Below are 25845 nucleotides of genomic sequence, written 5' to 3' on the forward strand. Positions count from 1 at the left end.
GCCAGATATGCCCCCAGTATTAGGCAGCCCCCCTCCCCGGTATAGGTAGGCATATGCGCTCCCTGTGTTAGGCAGCCCCCCTTCCCATTAAAGATAGCCAGATGTGCCCCCAGTATTAGGTAGCCCACCCCCCTGGTATAGATAGCCAGAAGTGCACCCAGTACTAAGTAGCCCTCCTCCCCAGTATAGCTAAAAATGACCCCAGTATTAGGTAGCCCCGCTCCCCAGTATAGATAGCCAGATGTGCCCCCAGTATTGGGTACCCCCCTCCCTAGTATAGATAGCCAGATGTGCTCCCAGTATTAGGTAGCCCATCCTCCCCGGTATAGGTATCCAGATGTGCCCCCAGTATTAGGTAGCCCCCTTCCCAATAAAGATAGCACAAGGGTAGAGTCCTCTTCCTAAAGTTTCGAGTGCCCCTCTAGATTGTAAGCTCACAAGGGTAGAGTCCTCCTCCTAAAGTCTCCAGTGCCCCTCTGGATTGTAAGCTCACAAGGGTAGAGTCCTCCCTCTAAAGTCTGCTGTAACCCTCTGGATTGTAATCTCACAAAGATAGAGGCTTCCTCCTCCTAATGTCTCCAGTACCCCTCTGGATTGTAAGATCACAAGGGTAGAGTCCTCTTCCTAAAGTCTCCAGTACCCATCTAGATTGTAAGCTCACAAGGGTAGAATCCTCCTCCTAAAGTCTCCAGTACTCATCTAGATTGTATGCTCACAAGGGTAGATTCCTCCTCCTTATGTCTCCAGTACCCCTCTGGATTGTAAACTAACAAGGGTAGAATCCTCCTCCAAAAGTCTCCAATACCCCTCTAAATTGTATGCTCACAGGGATAGAGTCCTCCTAAAGTCTCCAGTATCCCTCTGGATTGTAAGGTCACAGGGATAGAGTCCTCCTTCTAAAGTCTACTGTATCCCTCTAGATTTTAAGCTCACATGGGTGGAGTCCTCCTCCTAATGTCTCCAGTACCCCTCTGGATTGTAAGCTCACAAGGGTAGAGTTCTCTTCCTAAAGTCTCCAGTACCCATCTAGATTGTAAGCTCACAAGGGTAGAATCCTCCTCCTAAAGTCTCCAGTACTCATCTAGATTGTATGCTCACAAGGGTAGATTCCTCCTTCTAAAGTCTCCAGTATCCCTCTGGATTGTAAGCTCATAGGGATAGAGTCCTCCTTCTAAAGTCTATGTACCCCTCTAGATTGTAAACTAACAAGGGTAGAGTCCTCCTCCTAATGTCTCCAGTACCCCTCTGGATTGTAAGCTCATAGGGATAGAGTCCTCCTCCTAATGTCTCCAGTACCCCTCTGGATTGTAAACTCACAGGGATAGAGTCCTCCTCCTAATGTCTCCAGTACCCCTCTAGATTGTAAGCTCACAAGGGTAGAGTCCTCTTCCTAAAGTCTCCAGTACCCATCTAGATTGTATGCTCACAAGGGTAGATTCCTCCTCCTTATGTCTCCAGTACCCCTCTGGATTGTAAACTAACAAGGGTAGAATCCTCCTCCAAAAGTCTCCAATACCCCTCTAAATTGTATGCTCACAGGGATAGAGTCCTCCTTCTAAAGTCTCCAGTATCCCTCTGGATTGTAAGCTCACAGGGATAGAGTCCTCCTTCTAAAGTGTACTGTAACCCTCTAGATTTTAAGCTCACAAGGGTGGAGTCCTCCTTCTAATGTCTCCAGTACCCCTCTGGATTGTAAACTCACATGGATAAAGTCCTCATTCTAAAGTCTTCAGTATCCCTCTGGATTGTAAGCTCACAAGGGTAGAGTCATCCTTCTAAAGTGTCTAGTACCCCTCTAGATTGTAAGTTCACAAGGATAGAGTCCTCCTAATGTCTTCAGTACCCCTCTGGATTGTAAGCTCACAAGGGTAGAGTCATCCTTCTAAAGTCTGCTGTACCCCTATAGATTGTGAGTTCACAAGGACAGAGTCCTCCTAATATCTTCATCCCACTATCCTCTCTAGCTTTAGCTTGTAAGCTCACATGGTCAAAGTCCTCCTAATATCTTCATCCCACTATCCTCTCTAGCTTTAGATTGTAAGCTCACATGGTCAGAGTCCTCCTAATATCTTCATCCCACTATCCTCTCTAGCTTTAAATTGTAAGCTCACATGGTCAGAGTCCTCCTAATATCTCCATCCCACTATCCTCTCTAGCTTTAGCTTGTAAGCTCACATTGTCAGAGTCCTCCTAATATCTCCATCCCACTATCCTCTCTAGCTTTAGCTTGTAAGCTCACATGGTCAAAGTCCTCCTAATATCTTCATCCCACTATCCTCTCTAGCTTTAGATTCTAAGCTCACATGGTCAGAGTCCTCCTAATATCTTCATCCCACTATCCTCTCTAGCTTTAGCTTGTAAGCTCACATGGTCAGAGTCCTCCTAAAATCTTCATCCCACTATCCCCTTTAGCTTTAGACTGTAAGCGCACATGGTCAGAGTCCTTCTCCTAGTGTTGTTTATTTCTGTAGTGTCTATATTCTATGTAATAAACCAGTACATATATTGCTGGAGGGTGCCCCCCATCCATGACTAATGTTTGTATTTTGTACTTGTGTTACTGGATGTTCAGTATGTACTGTACATGAACAATGTATGTATTTATCAGGGCTGTGGAGTCGTTACAAAAATCATCCAACTCCAAATCCTTAGTTTATGAAACGCCGATTCCCGAATCTGGTCCTTTGGACGCCGTAGTCGGCAGGTGTCTAAAAGACGCCTGTGTTAAATTTCTGCTATCATGCGCCAATCATCTCTGATCATCTACACTCTACAACAATTGGTAGTTAGGCTTAAGGCCTCTACACATGCTCAACCAAACCGCCTGATTGTCTTCTGATTTTGGTCTGTTGGACAACAATCAGGCATGTGTTCACATGGCAAACGACTAGATGAGCGACTCATAACAGGCGGATTGCCAGATAAATCTGACGGATCAACTCACATGAATGTTGGGCGAATATCGTGCAGTTGGCCACAATATCGTTTGGATAATGTACTTGTTTTGAATGTCGTACAATCCATCATTTTGCCTGAGCACACAGTATATAAATGAGTTGATCATTCAGTTGGTTGGTGCGTGTAAAAATACAAGTTGTGTAAACGATTTGTTGTTCTGTTGGTCATGTCGTGGTGTTGGTCGTCTACTTTGTTGGACGTGTGTACATAACTTACAGTGAACCCGAGCCAAAGGGTTCAAAATCTACACTTACCATGTAGAGAGGGAAGCCTCAGGATCCTAATTAGGCTTCCCTCAGTTCCGACAACCCCCCCCCCCCACCCCCCGTTGCTGTGCGCGGCCACCCCTTCACATCAGGGTCCTGCAGCTCCTCTTCCTGGTTGATGTGCGCACAATGGCTGCACGAGCCCGCCTGGAGATGCGTGTGCTACTGCGCATGTGCCGACAGGCTCAATTGGCTATTGCACACACATCAACCAGGAAGAGCAGCTGCACGGCCCTGATGTGATTGGCGACAATGCATTGTCGCTAAACTTCCGGGGGGCTACGCTCAGCAACAGGAGACCAAGTAATAGCGAGGGAAGCCTCAATAGGATCCTGAGGCTTCCCTCTTTTTAGGTAAGTATCTGATTATGAGTACCCGAGCTTTGGCTCGGGTACACTTTAAGGTATTAGGTGAGGAAAGCGGGAGGGGTTGTTAGGGTAAGGCACCAACATCAGAGGGTTAAGGGTTAGGCATTAGGTAGAGGGGGTTAAGGTTAGCCACCAACATTGGAGGGTCCCTGGCCCTGAGGGGCAGTTGCGGCACCCCCGGGCAATGGATGCCTTGTGGTGGTGTCTCTGCTGCCCTTCATTCCTTGGGGGTACAAGGAGGCCTACATGTGGCACCCCTGTTGAGATGCAATATATTGCATGGGCCAACTCCTGCAGGAAGAGCAGGTGGATAGTTTAGATCCTGCATATTCTGGTGGGCGAATGCAACATGCAAACACTTTGCCATTTTAATTAATCAATACACTTGAGGCAGCCAGTATTTAAAGAGAAACCGTGACAAAGAATCGAACTTCATTCCAATCAGTAGCTGATACACCCTTTACCATGAGAAAGCTATTCCTTTTTACAAACGGATCATCAGGGGTCTCTGTATGGCTGATATTGTGGTGAAACCCCTCCCACAAGAAACTCTGAGGACCATGGTCCTGGCAGTTTCCTGTCTGTAAACCTTGTTGCATTGTGGGAAATAGCTGTTTGCAAAAAGCAAGCAGCAGTTACATCACCTACCAGTAGTAAAAATGTCACCATGTGATAAATGTCAGAATGTAAATCAGGGATTTAAAAGACTTTACAATGGGCAAACACTGACTAAATCATTTATACATAATTATTGTAAAAATGAAGTACTTTTTTTACTACATTATTTTCACTGGAGGTCCTCTTTAAGTCAGAAGTTGACTGGTCAGAGCACACATCCCTTTCTCTTGTGCAGCATAAAATTGGAGGGTTAAGGGTTAGACTTAAGCTAAGTACAGAATTGTTGCCTGTCAGATCAAAAAACGATCCCTCGGGCAATGATCCACAGAACGATGCTGTAAGACACATTGCTAGCCGTGAGGTTAGCGATGTGTTGTGTTGCTATGGCGAGGGGTGGAGGGACGATGATGTCGTACAGCAGAGCTGCTTCAATTGGTCGGCGGGACGTGAAAAAAACGCAACAGTACGACTCTTTAATAATGTCTGAGCAATATTGATTAGCAACAGATGTACACACATAATGATCGTCGGCTGAAATAGTCGTTATCGGTCGTGCGTTATCGCATGTGCGTGCGTAGCTTAAGAGTAGTATATTGTAAAATATTCGTAACTTCAATTACCAATATTTTACAATTTGTCGCTTCTCCTGGCACCCAGGTGATACAGCGACATCGCAATACGTACTGCCGATATGCATTTGTCAGTGAATGTAGACAGTTCGACGGTTAGGCTATTTCGGCAGTCCGATTCCAGGTACTCAAAAATTGCTCCTTCCTTGACTCTGACTCGGTAACTCCACAGCCCTGGTATTGATAGCCCCACTATTGTCTGTTTTGTAATCTGTACATTGCCACTGAGAACAAGATGTAATAATATTAATTATAATTGATGTAATTGCTGACTACCTGACTAATCAGAACAGGTACATTGTATCCCAGCCAGCTGTCATCATCCCCATACAGCAAGGGGTTAAGAGAAAGGGACAGGGTGGGCGTGGCGTGTGGCTGTGGGCGGAGTCTGGGCAGGGATTGCAGAGATTCAGCGATCTGCCCCCACTTCCATTGAGTCGCTGCATTGATGCTAGGCAGTGCCATGGGCCCCGCAGCCCGAGGTGCCCGGACCCCCCCTCTGGCAGGGCCCCGGTGATCAGCATGGTGCAGAAGTCCCGCAATGGGGGGGTGTACCCCGCGCCCCCCGGGGAGAAGAAGCTGAAGGTGGGCTTCGTGGGGCTGGACCCGGGGGCCCCGGAATGTAGCCGGGACGGGGCTCTGCTCATTGACGGCTCCGATCACACCAGCAAGAGGGGCGGCATCCTCAGCAAGCCCCGATCCGCCGTGTCCGGCACCGGCAGACCCCCCAAACGGAACGCCTTCTACCGCAAGCTGCAGAATTTCCTCTACAATGTGCTGGAGAGACCCCGGGGCTGGACCTTCATCTACCATGCCTATGTGTGAGTGTATGGATATTATATGGGGGGGCACTATATATACACCATGCCTATGTGTGAGTGTATGGATATTATATGGGGGGCACTATATATACACCATGCCTATGTGTGAGTGTATGGATATAGGGGGGCACTATATATACCATGCCTATGTGTGATTGTATATATATCATATGGGGGCACCTTATATACACCATGCCTATGTGTGAGTGTGTATATATATATATATTATATGGGGGGGGCACTATATATACACCATGCCTATGTGTGAGTGCATATATATTATATGGGGGGCACTATATATATACCATGCCTATGTGTGAGTGTATGGATATAGGGGGGGGGGGGCACTATGTATACCATGCCTATGTGTGAGTGCATATATATTATGTGGGGGAACTATATATATACCATGCCTATGTGTGAGTGTATGGATATAGGGGGGGCACTATATATACCATGCCTATGTGTGAGTGCATATATATTATATGGGGGGCACTATATATACACCATGCCTATGTGTGAGTGTATATATATTATATGGGGGGCACTATATATACACCATGCCTATGTGTGAGTGTATATATATTATATGGGGGGGCACTATATATACACCATGCCTATGTGTGAGTGCATATATATTATATGGGGGGCACTATATATACACCATGCCTATGTGTGAGTGCATATATATTATATGGGGGGCACTATATATATACCATGCCTATGTGTGAGTGTATGGATATAGGGGGGGCACTATATATACCATACCGATGTGTGAGTGTGTGGATATAGGGGGGGCACTATATATACCATGCCTATGTGTGAGTGTATGGATATAGGGGGGCACTATGTATACCATACCTATGTGTGAGTGTATGGATATAGGGGGGCACTATATATACCATGCCTATGTGTGATTGTATATATATCATATGGGGGGCACTATATATACACCATGCCTATGTGTGATTGTATATATATCATATGGGGGGCACTATATATACACCATGCCTATGTGTGAGTGTATATATATTATATGGGGGGCACTATATATACACCATGCCTATGTGTGAGTGTATATATATTATATGGGGGGCACTATATATACACCATGCCTATGTGTGAGTGTATATATATTATATGGGGGGCACTATATATACACCATGCCTATGTGTGAGTGCATATATATTATATGGGGGGCACTATATATACCATACCTATGTGTGAGTGTATGGATATAGGGTACACTATATATACCATGCCTATATGTGTGTATATATATTATATGGGGGACACTATATATACCATACCTATGTGTGAGTGTATGGATATAGGGTACACTATATATACCATGCCTATGTGTAAATGTATGGATATGAGGGAACACTATATATACCATGGCTATGTGTGAGTAAATATATGGAGGGGGCACTATATATACCATGCCTATGTGTGAGTAAATATATGGAGGGGGGACTATATACACCATGCCTATGTGTGAGTAAATATATGGAGGGGGCACTATATACACCATGCCTATGTGTGAGTAAATATATGGAGGGGGCACTATATACACCATGCCTATGTGTGAGTAAATATATGGAGGGGGCACTATATACACCATGCCTATGTGTGAGTAAATATATGGAGGGGGCACTATATACACCATGCCTATGTGTGAGTAAATATATGGAGGGGGCACTATATATACCATGCCTATGTGAGTAAATATATGGAGGGGCTTATATATACCGTGCCTGCTTGTCTGTGGGTACCACGGATACAGGGGCTCCCTATATATGCCATGCCTATGTGTGAGTACAGGGGGACACAGATACCATGCCTGCTTGTATGGGGGTACCACATGTACAAGGGGGTCCCTATATACCATTTCTGCTTGCATGGGGATTCCACAGATACAAGGTGGGCCTTTTAAATGGTGTCTTCTTGTGTGGGGACTAGCACAGATACAGGGGGTCCCAATTAATCGTGTTTGATTGTATGGGGGCTACCACAAATACTGTGGTCCCTACATACTGTGCTTGTATGGAGGTCACCACAAATACAGGGGGTCCTTAAATACTGTCCCTGCTTGCATGGGGATACCACATATACAGGAGAGTCTTATGTGCCATACCTGCTTGCATGTGGGGTACCTCAGATATGGGGGGTGGCTCTTGTATACCATGTGTGCTTGTATGGGGGCACCACAGATATGAGGGGGTCCTGTGTGCCGTGCTTATATGGGGTACACTATAGAAAGAGGTGTCCTTATATACCGTGGCTGCTAGTGTTGGGGTACACTACAGAAAGAGGAGTGTCCTTGTGTACCATGGCTGCTAGTGTTGGGGTACACTATAGAAAGAGGGGTGTCATATATGCCTGCTTGTATGGGGGTACGTTATAGAAAGAGGGGTGTCCTTATATCATGCCTGCTTGTATGGGGTACACTATAGAAAGAGGGGTGTCCATATATACGGTGCTTTTTTGTGTGGGGTACACTATAGAAAGAGGGGTGTCCTTCTATACAGTGCTTTTTTGTGTCGGGTACACTATAGAAAGAGGGGTGTCCTTATATACGGTGCTTTTTTGTGTGGGGTACACTATAGAAAGAGGGGTGTCCTTATATACGGTGCTTTTTTGTGTGGGGTACACTATAGAAAGAGGGGTGTCCTTATATCATGCCTGCTTGTATGGGGTACACTATAGAAAGAGGGGTGTCCATATATACGGTGCTTTTTTGTGTGGGGTACACTATAGAAAGAAGGGTGTCCTTATATCATGCCTGCTTGTATGGGGTACACTATAGAGGGGTGGCCTTTTGTACAATGCCTGCTTGTATGGAGATATATTGTAGAAAGAGGGGTTTCCTTATATATCACATCTGCTCATATGGGGGCACCACATGAGGGGGTCCTGTGTACTGTGCATATATGAGGTACACCATAGAAAGAGGGTTGTCCTTATATACTGTGCCTTCTTGTATGGGGTTATATTATAGAAAGAGGGGTGTCCTTATAAACCACATCTGCTTGTATGGGGGCACCACAGATATGAGGGGGTCCTCCTGTGTTCCGTGCTTATATATATTTATTTATTGTATTTATAAAGTGCCAACATATTACGCAGCGCTGGACATTAGTTTAGGTTACAGACAATATTTAGGGGTGACATACAGCAATATGACAATACAGGAATACAAGACAGACCAGATCACGCAGCACAGTATGAGTACCAGGTAATGCTCAGTCACTGGATGGAGCATGGAGATTAGGCAAGTTAGGTTCACTCAGATGCATAGCATGGGTTCACAGTGATGGAGGTGCAAGATCAGGTAGGGCGCAAAAGGAGGACCCTGCCCAAAGGCTTACAATCTAGAGGGAGAGGTAGGGACACGAAAGATAGGGGACCAGAGTTCAGCTGTGGGTTTAGAACACTTGTTAGGGGTGGTAGGCCAGAGTGAAAAGGTGAGTTTTGAGGGCCTTCTTGAAGATGTTGGAGGGAGTTGCCCTAATGAGTAGAGGTAGAGAGTTCTATAGTGTTGGAGCAGCTCTTGAGAAGTCCTGGAGGCGTGCATGGGACTGGGTGATGCGGGGGGCGGTCAGGCGAAGTTCATTGGAGGAGCGGACTAAGAGGCTAGGTGCATGCCTCTGAGTAAGATCGGAAATGTAGGTTGCACATGTAGCACGTTTGCGATCTTCCGACATTTTCCCGGCAATTGTGTTGCGATTCTCATTCACTGAAATGGCATGTATGGGGCACACTGTAGAAAGGATATCCTTCTATACTATGCCTTCTAGCATGGGGTACACTATAGAAGTAGGAGTGTCCTTATCTATCATTCCTGCTTGTATGAGGGTACGTTATAGAAAGAGGGGTGTCCTTGTATACCATGTCTGCTTGTAGGGAAGTTCATTACATAAAGAGGGGTGTCCTTATACCTTGTCAGCTTATATAGGAGGAACCACAAAAACAGGGTTTTACTTGTATGTTATGTCTACTTGGATGGGGGTTCACTACAGAGTGAGGGGTGCCAGTATATCTATTGTCAGTATTGGGTGCACCATAGAGAGAGGGGTGTGATTATGTACATGCTCATAATACATAATACAGAACCTCACTATGTTTCTATGAATCTAATAACTGGGGGTGTATTTTAAACAACGAGGGTACATAAGACGTTGGGATAACTTTGTGCACCATGAACACTAGGGTGTGCTATAGTGAATGGATAAAGTGCAAACGTGCAACATCTTGCAAAAAGTATTGGCATGAAATAAACACATACCCTGGTGAGAAGAGGCGTGGAGGGTGGTGGGACGGCCGTTTCGCGCTAAACAGCCTTCTACGGAGGCTGCAACCTCCATAGAAGCGCTGTTTAGCGCGAAACGGCCGTCAGGCATCCTGTGCCCAGCACCCACCACCCTCCACGCCTCTTCTCACCAGGGTATGTGTTTATTTCATGCCAATACTTTTTGCAAGATGTTGAACGTTTGCACTTTATCTTTACTACAATAAATTGAACACTTGCAGCAGTGCCAGCTTTCCTGCTATCTTTGTCTGCTTGCCATGTGATGTTGTTGCTTGAGCACGCTGAAGAGGTCCAGAGAAGAGGTGTATGTGTAGTCCTCCTGTGCAAACTGCCTGTTGCCGTAGCTGATGCGTGCATGCCATTTCACTGTAGTGCCAACCATTTGCTCTTCTCTGAATGCGCTATAGTGAATGATGGGGTCTTTAACAGTATGAGAGTACATGAGGTGCTTTTAGGCTGTACTGCCTACATTCGTATAGTATTGGGGTACTGGTCAGATTAACATTCTGATATGTGAGTACCTGAATGATGGTGTACTAGACCTGGGGTACTTCTGCATGAATCCACTGCTATGATTATGAGGTACACCAACTAAAGCCTGGTACACACTTTCAATTAAGATTGGCCAATCACTGACCAATTTTACCATCTCCTTGTAGTATGAGGGTTTACCTACACAATCTGCTCATAGTATTCAATATCTGTTAAACCTCATACTACATGGAGGTGGTCAAATTGGCCAATCATAATTGAAAGTGTGTACCAGGCTTAAGGGAGGATTTGTGATATAGGAAGGACGCTGGTAGATGCGAATGATTCCATCTCGCAAGCAAGTTTTAGCCGCTTGGACTTGGTCCATTCAGATCTACTTCCTGCACGTTTGGATTGGCCCACTTCCAAGCTCCATACAATTTGCATTCAATTTGCACGTCAGCCAGAGTTCTCGCCGACCATGTCTAGTCGTCTCATTACTATGAGTTATCTGATGTTCTTTTGGGGGTACACAGGTGATGTGCAGAGATGGAATAAGATGTAAGGGGGCATAGGCAAGGCATTTGGGGCTCCCTTGTGGTCTTTTTGGTAAGCTGAAGTGGAGAGAGGTCAGAGAAGGTAACAGGTGGGTCCATTGACACCCACTAGGCCCCATACACCTGCCTAGGTTGCCTGGTGGATGACCCTGCTCTGGTAATGTAGTACGCTGTGGATGAGTGGAGGTCAACAAAACAATCCTTTTCTGAGTTTGTTGCAAGTAGCATGCAACTTGAAACTAATCCAATCAGTCATTGGTTGCCGAGTTTATTTGGCTCAATTTTATTTGCCACAAAGTTCTGCCTTACTGACCACCTCTATAGAAGAGATGTAATTTACTTTGCATGATGGGTACTCAAAAACTGCAGAATTCTCGTTGTCCTGTGAGTGAGTGTAAAGGGGTCCATGCATTAATACTAGGGTACCAACATGGACTGTGTTTAGCTCTGTGTGGTCTTCTTAGTTCTGCACATATTATATAATGTATTATGTCTAGAGCTGCGATGTGGGTAAAAACTTGGATACGTTGTATCACTTAGTGCTACATTGGGATGGGTAGAAGGAGGTGCACCCAAAATAATGAAGATTGTTAAAATAGTCAATCTTACGTCGAGTGAGGAGTAGGGGATCAAAAAACTATTTTACTGGACACATTTAAGGACCACGCATTTCATGGGTCTTACCCTCCTCTTCAGGTCAGGATCATGGTGTCTTTACGTAGACAACCAGGGACTTGGAGACCCTATGCCATAGTTCCACAATCTGTTCTTGACTTAGTTCTGCATCCTAAGTTACACCGAGCTGTGCATACTGTATTCTACCAACATCACTCACATATCTAGATACGCTGGATCAAGGGCGGTCAAATGAATATAGAATTTAGAAGCCAGTTCGTCAAACCAAGCAGGAGAATTGTTAGGAGCCAGTTTACCAACAAATCGAGAGAAACTCAAAAGTTAGACATGGAAGGAGTCTACCTATTGGGGGAGCAGCCTTGGCCTGTGAGGGTTCCCAGTTTTGTACTCTCCCTCTGGCCACACTTGATATATGATGCCTGGAAACTAATCAGCAAGAACAACGCTGGAAATTTGGGTGCACTGGGCGCTGCCATAGGCCATAATTTGAATCACGGCTATAGCGGCGCTCAGTCTGTAGCTTGGGGGCCGCCAAAAGATGGAGCCCAAATTATGATTTAAAACGGCGTAATTCGGCCGTCAGCCATAGCAGGAAGACGAATGACACAGTGGTCTCCCCAGGCTCTTTTAGCTGGGTGCTCCACCTGGCTAGTTTTGGTGAGCACCCGGCTATCAGCTCACCTCCTCCTCTACTGTAAGCACAGTTATACAGAAAAGCACCTGCCCTGCATTCTCTCTTCTCGCCCCACCCGGCTACTTTTTCATGCCACCTGGTTGGAATAGAATTTTGGGGAGAACACTGTAACACCCACAGTCCACAGCGGCCTGGAGGGGAAATAGTAATTAACGTTGCCGGGACTTTTGCAGGAGCAGGGTGAGCTGTTTTTTGGCTTTACCCTGTGCCCAAATTTCCTGCGCCTTAATTACATGTACGCGCTTGGCAAATGGGCTGTCTGGCCATGGGATCAACGCAGGGGTAGTGTAGTTTGTGTCTCTGTAGGGGACCATCATCAGAATTTTGCATCAGAATGATTTGAAGTAGGCTACCTTCTAGTATCTTGCCATGCCTGTGTCGAGCTTTACCACCAGCTTGTTTGAGTGGGGATAACTGTACATCTGAGCCACCATAAAGTTCAGGGCCTGGGTTCAGTTGAGAATCCCGGGGACGTTGGTCTGTGCCAGGAGTCGACTACATAATGTGGAATTCAGGAGCAAGGAGGATTTGTTTTTTCTTTTTTTTTTTCTTTTTTTTTAAGGAGGAAACTAAATTGACAACTCTAGAAAATCTGGGAACTTACGAGGGCAGCTATTTATAGGCATCCTTGGCTACCTGCCTCCTGGCAGAGATCTGTCCACCCCTGATGTATGAGTTATACTCGCATTTACCATTAATCGCATCATGCTGCAGATGGGCATGTTCTTCCCATAAAACTGGGACACCTTACCTAACTCCAGAACTGAAATACCACCTTTTTCAGCGTCACGCGCTGCACTGTGAGAAAAGCTGCTTAGCTATTGATAACCGTATCGGGTTACGCCAAAAGAGTTAAAATAAAATATGGACTTTAGTTTGGCAAAAGTCCACCGTTGCGTGATGTTGCAATGTCTTCTTTTATATACAGTGCTGTGTAAAATAACCACGGATTTCCATGTTGACATTAAGTATGTAACGCTGGGAACAGGATGCAATTTTAGTCTAATCAGCAGGAATCGGGCAATTTCCGACATGTCTGATCTATTTCCAATCAAGAAAGGGATTGATTTTGCGAACATGGAGCTGTTTGGACATGTACACATGCTACAACTTCCTGTCTGTTCACCCATCGATCGGACGGGAAATTGCATCATGTGTTCCCAGCATTATATGCACAAATAATTAGATTAGGAGACCTTCAATTACTTCAGTTGTGTCTTTGTTGTAGGGTTTGAACCCTAGATATCTGGGTTGTCGTTAGTCTAGAATGTCCAGAGCCATGTTTGGCTGAAGACCACATGGCTGAGAGCAGATTCGCATGTTCTGCATGTGGATTGTAAATGGCTTGAGGATTATGTCTATGGTTGTCTGTATGGCTTTATGTTGGAAGGAAGGCCTGCAGGTAGATGTTTTCTGTAGCGGGTAGATGTCTGCCTGTAATGAGTGGATGTAAGGGCATGTCTGCTCATGGGGAAAGAGGGTGGAAGGTTGTTATTGCTTTGTGAAGGATGGCTTTGGCAGAAGCAGACATCCAGGAACACACAAATGTATAATATCGGCTCCTGTGTGTCTGGGATCATGCCGGGGGCAGGAGGGCACATGAATAATGCAGACACCTTTTTGTTTAGTCATGGCCTGGTCAAGCCGAGCTCATACGAGTGGTGTGGAACTGCAAGTTCCAGCATGAGCTTAGTGCAACTGTACAATCTGCTAGCCTCAGCATCTTCTGTAAGCTGCTGCCAAAGAAGAGCGAGCCAATCCTGCTGAGGAATGACAGCAGCAGAACAATCAGTGTAGGCTGGGAAGTCTAGTTCTGTACACAGATATCCTCACGATCGCCCTATGCTTACTATCCTTTTTCATGCTAGTCTGATGGCTTTTTGTACCTTGTGTTATTGTGTATGTGCCACGTCTCAGGTGGCTTGGTTCATTATGTATCTTTAACGTTGTCCTAAGCAACCCAGCTGCCTATTTACCACCAGAAGGTATCAGCCTATCCTGCCTACCCCACCCTAACAATGTCGTCTCGGTATGTTTTGGTCTGATTTGCCATTTAGGTCCCTCATACGGGCTAAACAATGCCAGACGTGTTATCTCAGTTCTGCTCTCTCTGCTCGTCTACAGATAAGCCATTCTGAACCTTCCCTGATGCTTTAGGTACAATAGGAACCCAGCCTCTTGGCATGTAGGCTTTTCTGCCTCGTCTGCTTGCTGTGCTGATCCGTTGTGATCGGTCGCTGTGCCCCCTCCGTCAGCTCTTGTTTTTGGTTTTTTTACACGCCAGACTGAAATGCATATTATCCATGTATATTGTTTGCTTGTAGCCCATCCCACCCTCCCTAGACACAAAAGGGGAAGAGACATCCATTCTGAGAATTTTAGGACGTCATAGGCGAGTCTAAGAGCATCGGAAGGCTGAGCCTTGCCCTATGTCGGAGGGAATGTTCTAAAGTGTATCGGCTGTGCTAGAAAGCTCCATCACTCCTCTTCTGTCTCTCCGCCAACCTGTGATAAGAGCGCCCTCCCTTCTACGTTCAGCTCATTCTCGCCATCCAGAAATTGATCTAGCGGCAAGCATTTCCCACTCAGCTGATTGTCATCTTCATGTGGTGGGCATTGTGTGAAGGCAAAGGCTTCCATATGCCCTGCACCCGCTCACTGCCGATCGATGGGCTGCCTTGTAAAATATCAGCGGGTGTGAAAACGCTCGGGGGACGTGTGGCACCCCCCGCAGCCCTGATGAATGTGGTCGTTGCCTTTTATGTAATGTATTGTGTAAACACAAAGGACATCTCAGCAGTAATAGGGGAGGCATGGTCCTCTATGTCCCAGTACATGCAAACTTCGTAGATGTGTGCCAACCTACGTGGATGCCTGCTAACGACGTTCTGACAAATGCTGAAATTTAGATAGACGACTGAACTGTTTTACTTTAATGAGATGTGTAAAATAACGTCTAAAAATAGCATAATGCTATTTACATTCAGGGCCGGCCTTTGGTTTCACAGCGCCCTGAGCGAAAACTGATTTTGGTGCCCCCCCCATTCATCCTCTTCACACACGCGCGCACGCAGCACGCACACACACAGGTCCCCCCTTTATTATATAAAGGCAGATTCCCCCCTTTAGTGTATGTATAGGCTAGGCTTGCAGATCCTCTTGGTGTATATAGGCAGATCCAAGACTATGACTATGGTAGGATTAGATTGTGAGCTCCTCTGAGGACAGTGACATGACTATGTACTCTGTAAAGTGCTGCAGAAGATGCCAGTGCTGTGTAAATAAATAATAAATGGTAGCACATTGGGCTATGACTATGTTAAAACAGCACGGCCGCGTAGTGGTTAGCACTCTCGCCTTGCAGCACTGGGACCCTGATTCAAATTCCAGCCAAGCCAACATCTGCATGGAGTTTGTATGCCCAACCCCCCCGGCTGTCTGCATGGGTTTCCTCTGGGCACTCTGGATTCCTCCTGCATCCCAAAAACATACAGATAAGTTAATTAGCTTTCCCCTAAACTGGCCCTAGACAGGAATACATACACTACACTGATACATACATAGACATAGTAGGACTATGGTAGGGATTAGATTGTGAGCTCCTCTGAGGGAGTTAGTGACAAGACTATGTACTCTGTACAGTGCTGCCGAAGATGTCAGCACTAAATAAAAACATTTATAATAAAAAAAAAAAAATGGTAGGATTAGACTGTGGGCTCCTCTGAAGACAGTCCGTGACATGACTATGTACTCTGTAATGTGCTGCAGGAAATGTCAGTGCTATATAAATACATAATAATAATATGGTAGGACATTACACTATGACTATGGTAGGATTAGATTGTGAGCTCCTCTGAGGACAGTCCGTGACATGACTATGTACTCTGTAAAGTGCTGCAGAAGATGTCAGTGCTATATAAATACATAATAATAATAATATGGTAGGACATTAGACTATGACTGTGGTAGGATTAGAGTGTGAGCTCCTCAGAGGACAGTCAGTGACATGACTGTACTCTGTAAAGTGCTGCAGAAGATCATGTCAGCGTTATATAAATTAATAATAATAATAATAATAATATGGTAGGACATTAGAGGGATGCACGTAGACTGAGGCAAAGAAGGTGGGTGGGTGGGGGAAGCATGGAAGGTGGGCACAGGGGGAGGCATGGAAGGTGGGCACAGGGGGAGGCATGGAAGGTGGGCACAGGGGGAGGCATGGAAGGTGGGCACAGGGGGAGGCATGGAAGGTGGGCACAGGGGGAGGCATGGGGAAGGTGACACAGGGGGGAGGCATGGGGAAGGTGGGCACAGGGGGGATGCATGGAAGGTGGGCACAGGGGGAGGCATGGGGAAGGTGACACAGGGGGGATGCATGGGGAAGGTGGGCACAGGGGGGATGCATGGAAGGTGGGCACAGGGGGGATGCATGGAAGGTGGGCACAGGGGGATGTATGGAAGGTGGGCACAGGGGACGCATGGAAAAGGTGGGCACTGGGGGGCTGCATGGAAGGTGGGCACAGCATGCAAGGAAGGTGGGCACAGGGGGCATAAGGAAGGTGAGCACAGCGCAGCATGCAAGGAAGGTGAGCACAGTAGGATTCCAGGAGAGTAATCACACAGAGAGATGCACAGGGAGAGAGGGTGGACACAGGATAGAGACAGAGATGGACACAAGAATAGAGATCAAATGGCAAAAATAAGGAGCCTAGAATATCACCTCCTCCCTCTCTCTGACTGAGTGTCCTCAGTCTGGCTGCGTCTCTGCTCTCACCTCCATGTACAGCTCACAGGCTATGACGCTGTTATCTGTCTCCGATCTCCCCCTTCATGTACAGCTGCCAGCTGGGTCTGCCTGAGTCTCTGATCTTCCTCTCTCCTCCTGGTACAGCTCCCAGTGTGCTCGTCTCGCTCCACTGCTCCTCACTCCTTAGTACAAATTTCGCGCCACAGTAGCTGCTGAACGCTGACACGCAGCTGAAGAGACATCAAGGGGGGAGGAAGCAGGAGGAGGGGTAGGCGGGGCACTAGTAGTGTTGTCTGGATCATGAACGATCCGAATCTATTTTATGAGTCGATCATCCGAATCAGCAAAATGAGTGATTCGAATCGCAAAAGGGGCGGGGCCAGGAGCGACACGCCCCCTCTCAGCGGGCAGCGGGGTCCTGGAAGCAGAGCAGAGATGGATCGCTGAGTTGGAGGGGAGGTAGCCTTGCAGGGACAGGTAGATGAGAGAGAGGGGACATGGGTGCCACTGCCAGATATGTGTAGAGCACACATACTGGCTGCAATGTGCTGCTCATTATAGGCTGTCTGTTCCGTAGTGCTGCACAGTGATCACATGGGAAGCTTTTGGCACAGCACAGCTCAGTAACTTTGCAGACAGTGTGATTGATCCTCCTGCACTGGGCACTAAACAGCGGCACTTCACTTCGGGGAATGCTTTCTTTCACTGTGCGACCTTTTCTTTCAAAGTGTACAGATGAACATATGGGTGAAATATATGTAAAGCGTATGACTTCAGCATGTGGGTATTACGTGCAAACATTTCTGCTCTCTGCTCATCCCTCCTCCATGGGCGTCCGCAGAAATGTTTCCAGGGGGGGGCAAGAAGGGGAGGAAGAAGTGGTGCGGCGCGCGCAGCGCGCCGCGCCGAAAATGTTGGAGAAGTTGTGCGGCGCGCTTAGCGCGCCGCGCCGAAAAATGGGTGTGGCCATGGACCAGAATGTGGGTGTGGTCATGGGTGGAGACAAATTTACATGAACTTAGCAATGTGGAACATCAGATTAGGACAGTGGTGGGGGACCTTTTGGAGGCCGAGTGCCCAAACTGCAACCCAAAAGTCACTTATCTATCGCAAAGTGGCAACAGCAATTTAAACTAAATACAAATGTTTTAACTCATACATGAACATTATGGAAAATCCAAGTTGAAAATAAACTGTGAAGATAAATAACTTCATCCATCCTACTCCTGAAAAATATACTCTTTTTTTAGAACCTCCCAGTTTTATTTTTTGTTTTAAAAAGCTAAAAAAGTAGGTTTAATGCTATTTTCTCTTATGATGATGATTCAGCTTTTCTCATAGTCTCGCTGTTAGCAATCATGAGGCCCCCAACAAGACAAATCGGCAATCCTGAGGGCCCCAACAAGACAAATTCAGCAATTATGAGGCCCCCAACAAGACAAATTCAGCAATCATGAGGCCCCCAACAAGACAAATTCAGCAATCATGAGGCCCCCATCAAGACAAATTCAGCAATTATGAGGCCCCCAACAAGACAAATTCACCAATCATGAGGCCCCCAACAAGACAAATTCAGCAATTATGAGGCCCCCAACAAGACAAATTCAGTAACCATGAGGCAATTATTATCATGTCACTTCGGGTATCCTTTAATATGGTAGACACCTCTCACCTGGCTTCTGAATTCTCCTCTACTGGCTGCTGTGCCTGGCTGGCCTGGCAATACTGTTTTTGGCTGGATTGGGGGTGATGTGTGGGCTGTGGCCTGGCTGGCAGTGATGCTGTGGCTGAACTGGCTGTCGGTGATGCTAGGCTATGCTTGGCTGGTTGAAGTAAATGCTGGCCTGACTGGTGGTGATGCTGTGGCCTTTTTGACAGTGATTCTGGGCTGGTTGGCTGGTGGTGATGCTGGGCTGGCTGGCCTTGATAGTTTAGGTAGTGACAGGTGCCCCCTAGTTTAGGTAGTGCCAGGAGCCCCCCAGTTTAGGTAGTGACAGGGCCCCACAGTTCAGGTAGTGAGAGGAGCCCCAACCCCCAGTCCTTTTAGAGACAGGTGTCCCCCAGTTCAGTTAGTGACAGGTACCCCCCCCCCCCATTTAGGTAGTGACAGGTACCCCCCAGTTTAGGTAGTGACAGGTACCCCCCAGTTCAGGTAGTGACAGGAGCCCACAAGTTCAGTTAGTGGCAGGTACCCCCAGTTTAGGTAGTGCCAGGAGCCACCCAGTGTATGCAGTGACAGGTGCCCCCCAGTTCAGGAAGTGACAGGGACCCCCCAGTGTATGTAGTGACAGGAGCCCCTAGTTTAGGTAGTGACAGGTGCCCCCCAGTTTAGGTAGTGACAGAAGCACCCCAGTTCAGGTAGTGACAGGGGGGGCAGAACTAACCACAGCACAGCAGTAGGTACAAAGACAGACAGTTTCCCTGTACTCCACCCCTATTTCCCCTCCCCCCTTGTAATCAGTTGCAGATTGGCCTGCCGCCCGACTCATTTGCAGTCTGCTCATGACACAGTCCCTCCCTGGCCATGCCCGCCTCCTTGCTGACATTACAGACAGACAGTCTAAGGGCCTGTTTCCACTACACACAGATTCAATATCTGGATGCAGAAAAACTGACTCCAATGAATGCCTATAGGCCTGTTTCCACTAAACGCAATTTTTTTGAAGCAGATTTCCCATAGGCATTCATTGGAGTCAGTTTTCTGCATCCAGAATCCACACATATAGTGGAAATAGGCCCTCACTGTTTCTGCATGTGGGCTGGGCTCTAGCCGCACCCCCCTCCCTGCGGGAGTGCAGAGTGTGGGTGTGTGACGTCACATCAGGAGCAGAGCGGCCCTTGTCAGATTGTGCTGCCGCCTGCTACCACGTGACCCGCCGTCTCCATGGCCACCCGCCCTTCCCCCACAATTGGCTTTTGCGCCGATCAAAATCAATCATCCAGCCAGGGCCCGGGACAAGGTCCTCCAGCAGGGCCGGGCCGACGCAGAGGCGCGAGAGGCTCCAGCCTCAGGGCGCAGTGTAGGGGGGGCACACACAGGGCTGAGGCAAAGGCAAGAGAGGCTCCAGCCTCAGGGCGCAGTGTAGGAGGGGGGCACAACTCACTCACTCGCTATCATTCCCCTATTGTGTTTGAAGCAGAGAGAAATAAGAAAAGGCGATACATGGCAGTGACTTCAAGCCAGATAACTAGAGATGAAGGTGTTGGGGGCCCTGGGGCATCTCTTAGTCTAATAGCAATCAGTGTGTGACGGCTGGGGTGGGAGGGATGGAGGGGCGCACTTTGGTGTCTCAGCCTTGGGTGCTGGAGGACCTTGTCCTGACCAGAGGCAGAGATTCCAAAGTGCGCCCCCAAGCAACTTGCGGCCGAGAAACTGAGCGACGCCATAGATGCCCATGTTAAATGGTAGATTTACCGGCCACTGCCAGTAATTCAGTTGCTAAGGGCACGTGTATTGTTTGGACAGCATGGTAGCAGCAGAGGAGTTCCGCTAACATTTTTAGTGGCGGGAACAGCACAATAGCAGCAGTGGATTCCTGCTACTCTGGAACATAACTCTGTAGCGACAGGAACAGCGGAAAAAGCACCGGTGGAATTTGCATACCTGAGGCCTCCCGCCTCAGGTGTGTAAATTCCACCGGTGCTTTTTCCGAGTAGTGTGTGTGTGTGTGTGTGTGTGTGTGTGTGTGTGTGTGTGTGTGTGTGTGTGTGTGTGTGTGTGTGTGTGTGTGTGTGTGTGTGTGTGTGTGTGTGTGTGTGTGTGTGTGTGTGTGTGTGTGTGTGTGTGTGTGTGTGTGTGTGTGTGTGTGTGTGTGTGTGTGTGTGTGTGTGTGTGTGTGTGTGTGTGTGTGTGTGTGTGTGTGTGTGTGTGTGTGTGTGTGTGTGTGTGATAGTTGTGGTGTTGTTGTAAGGTATAGGTTGGCGGAAGGTCGGTGGTAAGTGTAGGTGGGGGAGAGTTGGTGGTAGGTGTAGGGAGGAGGAGGGTTGGTGGTAGGTGTAGTTAGGGGAAAGGTTAGTGTTTGGCACTGAAGGGCACCAGGAGGGCAATAACAGAGCTGATGGCTGGAAGAATGGCTGAGCTGATGGCTGGAAGAATGGCTGGAAGAATAAATCCTCTTCTACCCCTAGTGACAGGTACACTTTGAATGTATGCTAAAATATACACACACACACACACACTGTACACAGACACACCACACTGACACACATACACACGCACTGTACACAGACACCACACTGACACACACACTGTACACCACACTGACACACACCACACTGACACACATACACACACACTGTACACAGACACATACACCACACTGATACACACTGTACACAGACACATACATACACTGACACATACATACACTGTACACAGACACATACATACACCAGACACACACACACACTGTACACAGACACACAGACACACACACATACACCACACTGACACACACATCTAATCAACTCCCAGCCCCCTTACACATAATGAATGCCTGAGGTGAGAGGGGGAAGCAGTTACACTGAGGGCTCTACAGCGCAGGGAGACTTAGAACACCTACACAGTTATGTGATTGGGAGGGGGACATGCTCACAGACGTCTCTCTGCTGCAGCTTTACAGCCTCTATTACCCCCTCCCCCATACCTTCGTCTTGCAGCAGAGTACGGGCGACAACTAGCCATTCAGTGCACGTGAAGTTTGCCTGGCTCTGGCTGGTGAGGTCATGTGGAGGAGCTCATTGCTGTCTGCTGCCTGGGGATTCCTGTCAGATGCTGAACACTGTGCAGTCACAGTGCCAGACTTCCAGAAGTTCCCGTGTCCCATGATGGCTTGGATGGCAAGCAAGTGGGGCCACTCCTAGACCCAGGCAACACCGCTTCCTGCTGTTGCCTAGCAACAGTAATGCTACAGTCTCTGCAGCGCCTGTCATCTGTCTGATGATAGCGCTGCAGTGCATAGGTACAGGGACGCAGGGGGACTCTGTGGAGGGTGGGCACCGGGACTTGTTCACCTGCCAGCCACCCGCCCAGTGCACGGGGAGAGTGGGTGGGTGATGGGCAGCACAGCAGCAGCCTGTCAGTCTCGGGGAGCAAGTGGCAGCCGCGGCTTCAAACACTTCCGAGTTCGGGTGGCTAGGGGGGGGCAGCAGCTGGCCAGGGGGTGGCGTCTGCCCCATTTTGCCAGACGTAGGGACGCCCATGCCCTCCTCCCTTCTCTGTCCACTCCCTGCCCTCTGTCCATCTTCTCCCCTTCTCTGTGTGTCCACCCCCCTCCCCTTCTCCTGTCCACAGACCTGTCCTGCTGTTCATTTCACCCCCGAATGCTTCCGGTAGTAAAATGATCCGAGATTCGGATCAAAGATCCGGATCTCTTCAATGATCCGATTCGAATCATCCGGATCATTGAAAAGATCCGAACTTCCCATCTCTAGGCACTAGTCCTTCTACTGCAGTGCTAATCAGCAGCTCAGTATTGAAGAACACTGATCAGTACGAACTTGGGCGGAGCTTCCACGGAAGATGGACCTGCCAGAGCCCGCAGCCAAGTACATATACATAGGTGCCTGAACGGCAGGAGCGCCCCCCTGGAAGCCGGCGCCCTGAGCGACCGCTCTGGTCGCTCAGGTCAAAGGCCGGCCGTGTTTACATTACTTTGGTGCCTGATAGTCAAAAAGCAGGGATGGTCAATGAGATACTGTATTATTAATGCTGAGTTGATGCAAAGTGTATGCAAATGTAAACGGCTAAGAAAAGGTTCAATTAAATGAGGCCGATGCTGCATTTGGTTGGTCTGCTGTGTACATTTGCATAACCTCTCCATCAACTCAGCATTATGAGCATGTCATTGACCAGAGATTATAATCCCAAAACTAAATTTTCAGTAACTACTCTTAATTTATGTACCTAAAAATTGAAAGCATTCCCTGTGTGTAAAAAGTAGGAGAAGCTTGCTTATCTCTGGCTGAAGCTCTCTGAGGAAAATGTCTTCACTCTGCCCCCCTCCTTTTCTGTTGAAGTGACTCAGCTTTTGCCAGGGCGATATGTCTGTTCAGCAGAGGGAGGGGGACAGAGTAAAGACACATTCCTCAGAGATCTTCAGCTGGTAATGATTACATTTGCCATGACCAGAGATAAGAAATCTTCTACTGCTCTCTGCAGTGAAACTAAAAAATTTTAAACGCAAGGAATGCTTTCAAATGTTCTTTCATGAAACAGAGTAGTTACTGAAATGCTAGTTTTGGGAGTGTAATCCCACTTCCACTGGTTATGGTTGTCCTTCAGTTTTGTCATCCTCTATGTATGGAGCACTATACCCTAATCTTGACCTGACCACTGGAGATGTAGAATGATTTTTCACTTCACAACAGCCTCTTCACCCTGGAAATAATTGGAATTGTGGGGTCACTCTCCATACAAGGATTCAGGGCTGTGAAGTTGGTTTTTCAACAATTTTGGGTACTCGGAGTTGGAGTCTGAGGTTTCATAAACTGAGTTGGAGTCGGATGATTTTTGTACCGACTCCACAGCTCTGCAAGGATCTCTAGTAAAAAGTATTGTCATCACATCATGTGTCAACTACAGCAGTGTTTCCCAACCCTGTCCTTAAGGTCCACCAAGAGTATGTTTTATCTCTTATTGTCTTCCATCTCGCTTGGTCCAAATCAAATCCCCTCACGTTACATGTGCTGTGAAAGAGGAATGGGTGGCAGTGAAACGGATAAAAGAGAATACTAGAGAGGACCAGACATACTTTGCTCTTGGGGCTATCCTTGTTGAGGAGGGAAACCACGATGTTGACTTGCCTTAATTTCTACATAAGTCACAACTCTTTGGAAATCCTTCCTTTCCTTGCCTGGTGAACGTCAGTAACTAATTATCGGGGGTCCTTAGAAGTCTCCTTTGTTTGAACCATGACACACTTCCACACACTTGTCTTTGTAAATATAACCCTTGGTTGGTGAAGATCCAGATATGTTTCCTGTAGTTCTCGCGTAACTTTGGGGTGCTAGTCCTGCGGTTATACGATCAACTTTGCAATCGTTCTTTTGTAGGTGTGTTTTGGTAATTTTCCATGTCACTCACATACAGACATAATGCTTTACCCTAACTGCTTCCTCCCATCATAAACCTTCTCATATGCCTAACCTCAACCTTCTAATTCTAGCCGTTAAATGTAACCTCCCTCTAATCTATCACCTAACACTAATACTAATGAAATGGCACCTAACCCAAATCATTACTTGCCTTGTGCCGTCTTCCCTCCTGCCACCGTTTGTTATAGCCAAATGATGCTCAGCTGTTTGGTGGAACCCATATATTGGGCACCAAATAATAGATAATGGTGCTTTACTGCATAGTTGCCGCCAACATCGTACACCTCAGTATCAACCTCTCGTAGTCAAAAACCATACATTGGGCAACCTTTGCTGTGACCCTCCAACACAGACATTAAAATGAACACGAGGTGAAAGTAAAGTGGAAGCTGCCATATTTATTGCCAGTTTGCCTGGCTGTACTGCTGATCCTCTGCCTCTAATACTTTTAGACATAGATCCTGAACAAGAATGCAGGTCAGATGCTCTAACTGAAGTGTATCTGGATTATCTGCATGCTTGTTTCTGGTTTATTTCAGACACTACCACAGCCAAAGAGATCAGCAAGACTGCCAGGTAACTGGTATTGTTTAAAAGAAAATGAATATGGCAGCCTCCATATCCCTCACACCTTGGGTTCACTTTAAAGGACAACTGTAGCAAGAGGGATATGGAGGCTGCCATATTTGTTTACTTTTAAACAATACCAATTGCTTGGCTATCCTGCTGATCTATTTGGCTGTGGTAGTGTCTGAATAACACCAGAAACACGCATGTGGCTAATCTTGCCAGATGTGACAATGTCAGAAACACCTGATCTGCTGCATGCTTGTTCAGGATCTATGATGGCCAAGTATTAGAGGCAGAGGATCGGCAGTAAGCCTGCACCTATTCAGCAAGGAGACCTTGGGCAAAACTGCTACTGCCTCTAGAGCATGCCCTAGTGGCTGCAGCTCTGGCACTTTGAGGCCGCCAAGAGAAAAGCGCTATATACAGTAAATGTTTTGTGTTGTCTTGGTACGCAGTTACATACAAGTTGCAATTCTTAGCATCCCAGTGACCTTCCCATTAAAGAGTCTAGGTAACTAAACAATCCGGTTTGAGATCTTACATGGAAAACTGATTTACGTAGGTTAAGCTATAGAAATTTCTGAAGAGTTGACAAAGCGTTGCAGCACCTGACCTCTGGACTTCCGGTTAGCTGAATTCAGTGGTTACTCTATATTTAGCCATGTGGTTAGAGTTGACCTCTGAAAAGAGAATCTGCACAACCACTGTATGCCGTAGATTTTTTTCTTATTTTAGAGACTTGCCTAGATAGTCAGCCTTGTTCGTTTGTACGGCTCATGATGAGAAGTCGCATCATTGTCCTAGATTTCTTGATGAGTCAAAAGCCAAAAAGAAAAAGTGCCATCAGTCTCCAGCTGTTCTGATTTCGAAAGCAGGTTTCAGAAAGACAGGAAATTATTCCAAGTTGTTATGGTAACTCTATGGCTATTATTTCAGATGGACAGTTGAAGGCTCATTTAGGCTCTCAGTGATCTTGGCTTCAGGCCGGAAGTCGTTTGATCAGCCTTGTTCCCTCTAAAGGTTCTGAGATTTTTAATTAAGTTTTCCTCTTCCTTGAATACACCTGACAGCCGGTGAATTAATTACTCAGAAGTAAAGTCTTC

At 47.1% G+C, this 25845-nt stretch overlaps 2 protein-coding genes across 11 annotated transcripts in view; one reads left to right on the forward strand and one right to left on the reverse strand.

Annotated features, from left to right (window-relative positions):
- PPDPF (pancreatic progenitor cell differentiation and proliferation factor) overlaps positions 1-25845 on the reverse strand; it is a 230667-nt gene that overhangs the window by 170273 nt on the left and 34549 nt on the right. For 2 of the 7 annotated variants that reach the window (XR_011025345.1, XR_011025344.1), the window contains exon 1: positions 21724-21776. The exons of the other annotated variants lie outside the window; for them this stretch is intronic. The gene's annotated coding sequence lies outside the window, so the exon portion shown is untranslated. Of the gene's footprint in view, positions 1-21723; positions 21777-25845 lie in introns of those variants that run through there. 7 annotated transcript variants of the gene reach the window in all.
- The window catches only part of KCNQ2 (potassium voltage-gated channel subfamily Q member 2), a 183771-nt gene continuing 163201 nt past the window's right edge, over positions 5276-25845 (forward strand). For all 4 annotated transcript variants that reach the window (XM_068263700.1, XM_068263696.1, XM_068263697.1 and 1 more), the window contains exon 1: positions 5276-5660. In XM_068263700.1, coding sequence (XP_068119801.1) covers positions 5362-5660 — 299 coding nt within the window. In that variant the 5' untranslated portion in view covers positions 5276-5361. The remainder of the gene's footprint in view (positions 5661-25845) is intronic.

This window comes from Hyperolius riggenbachi, chromosome 12 (genome assembly GCF_040937935.1).
Source record: "Hyperolius riggenbachi isolate aHypRig1 chromosome 12, aHypRig1.pri, whole genome shotgun sequence".
Taxonomy (NCBI): Eukaryota; Metazoa; Chordata; class Amphibia; order Anura; family Hyperoliidae; genus Hyperolius; species Hyperolius riggenbachi.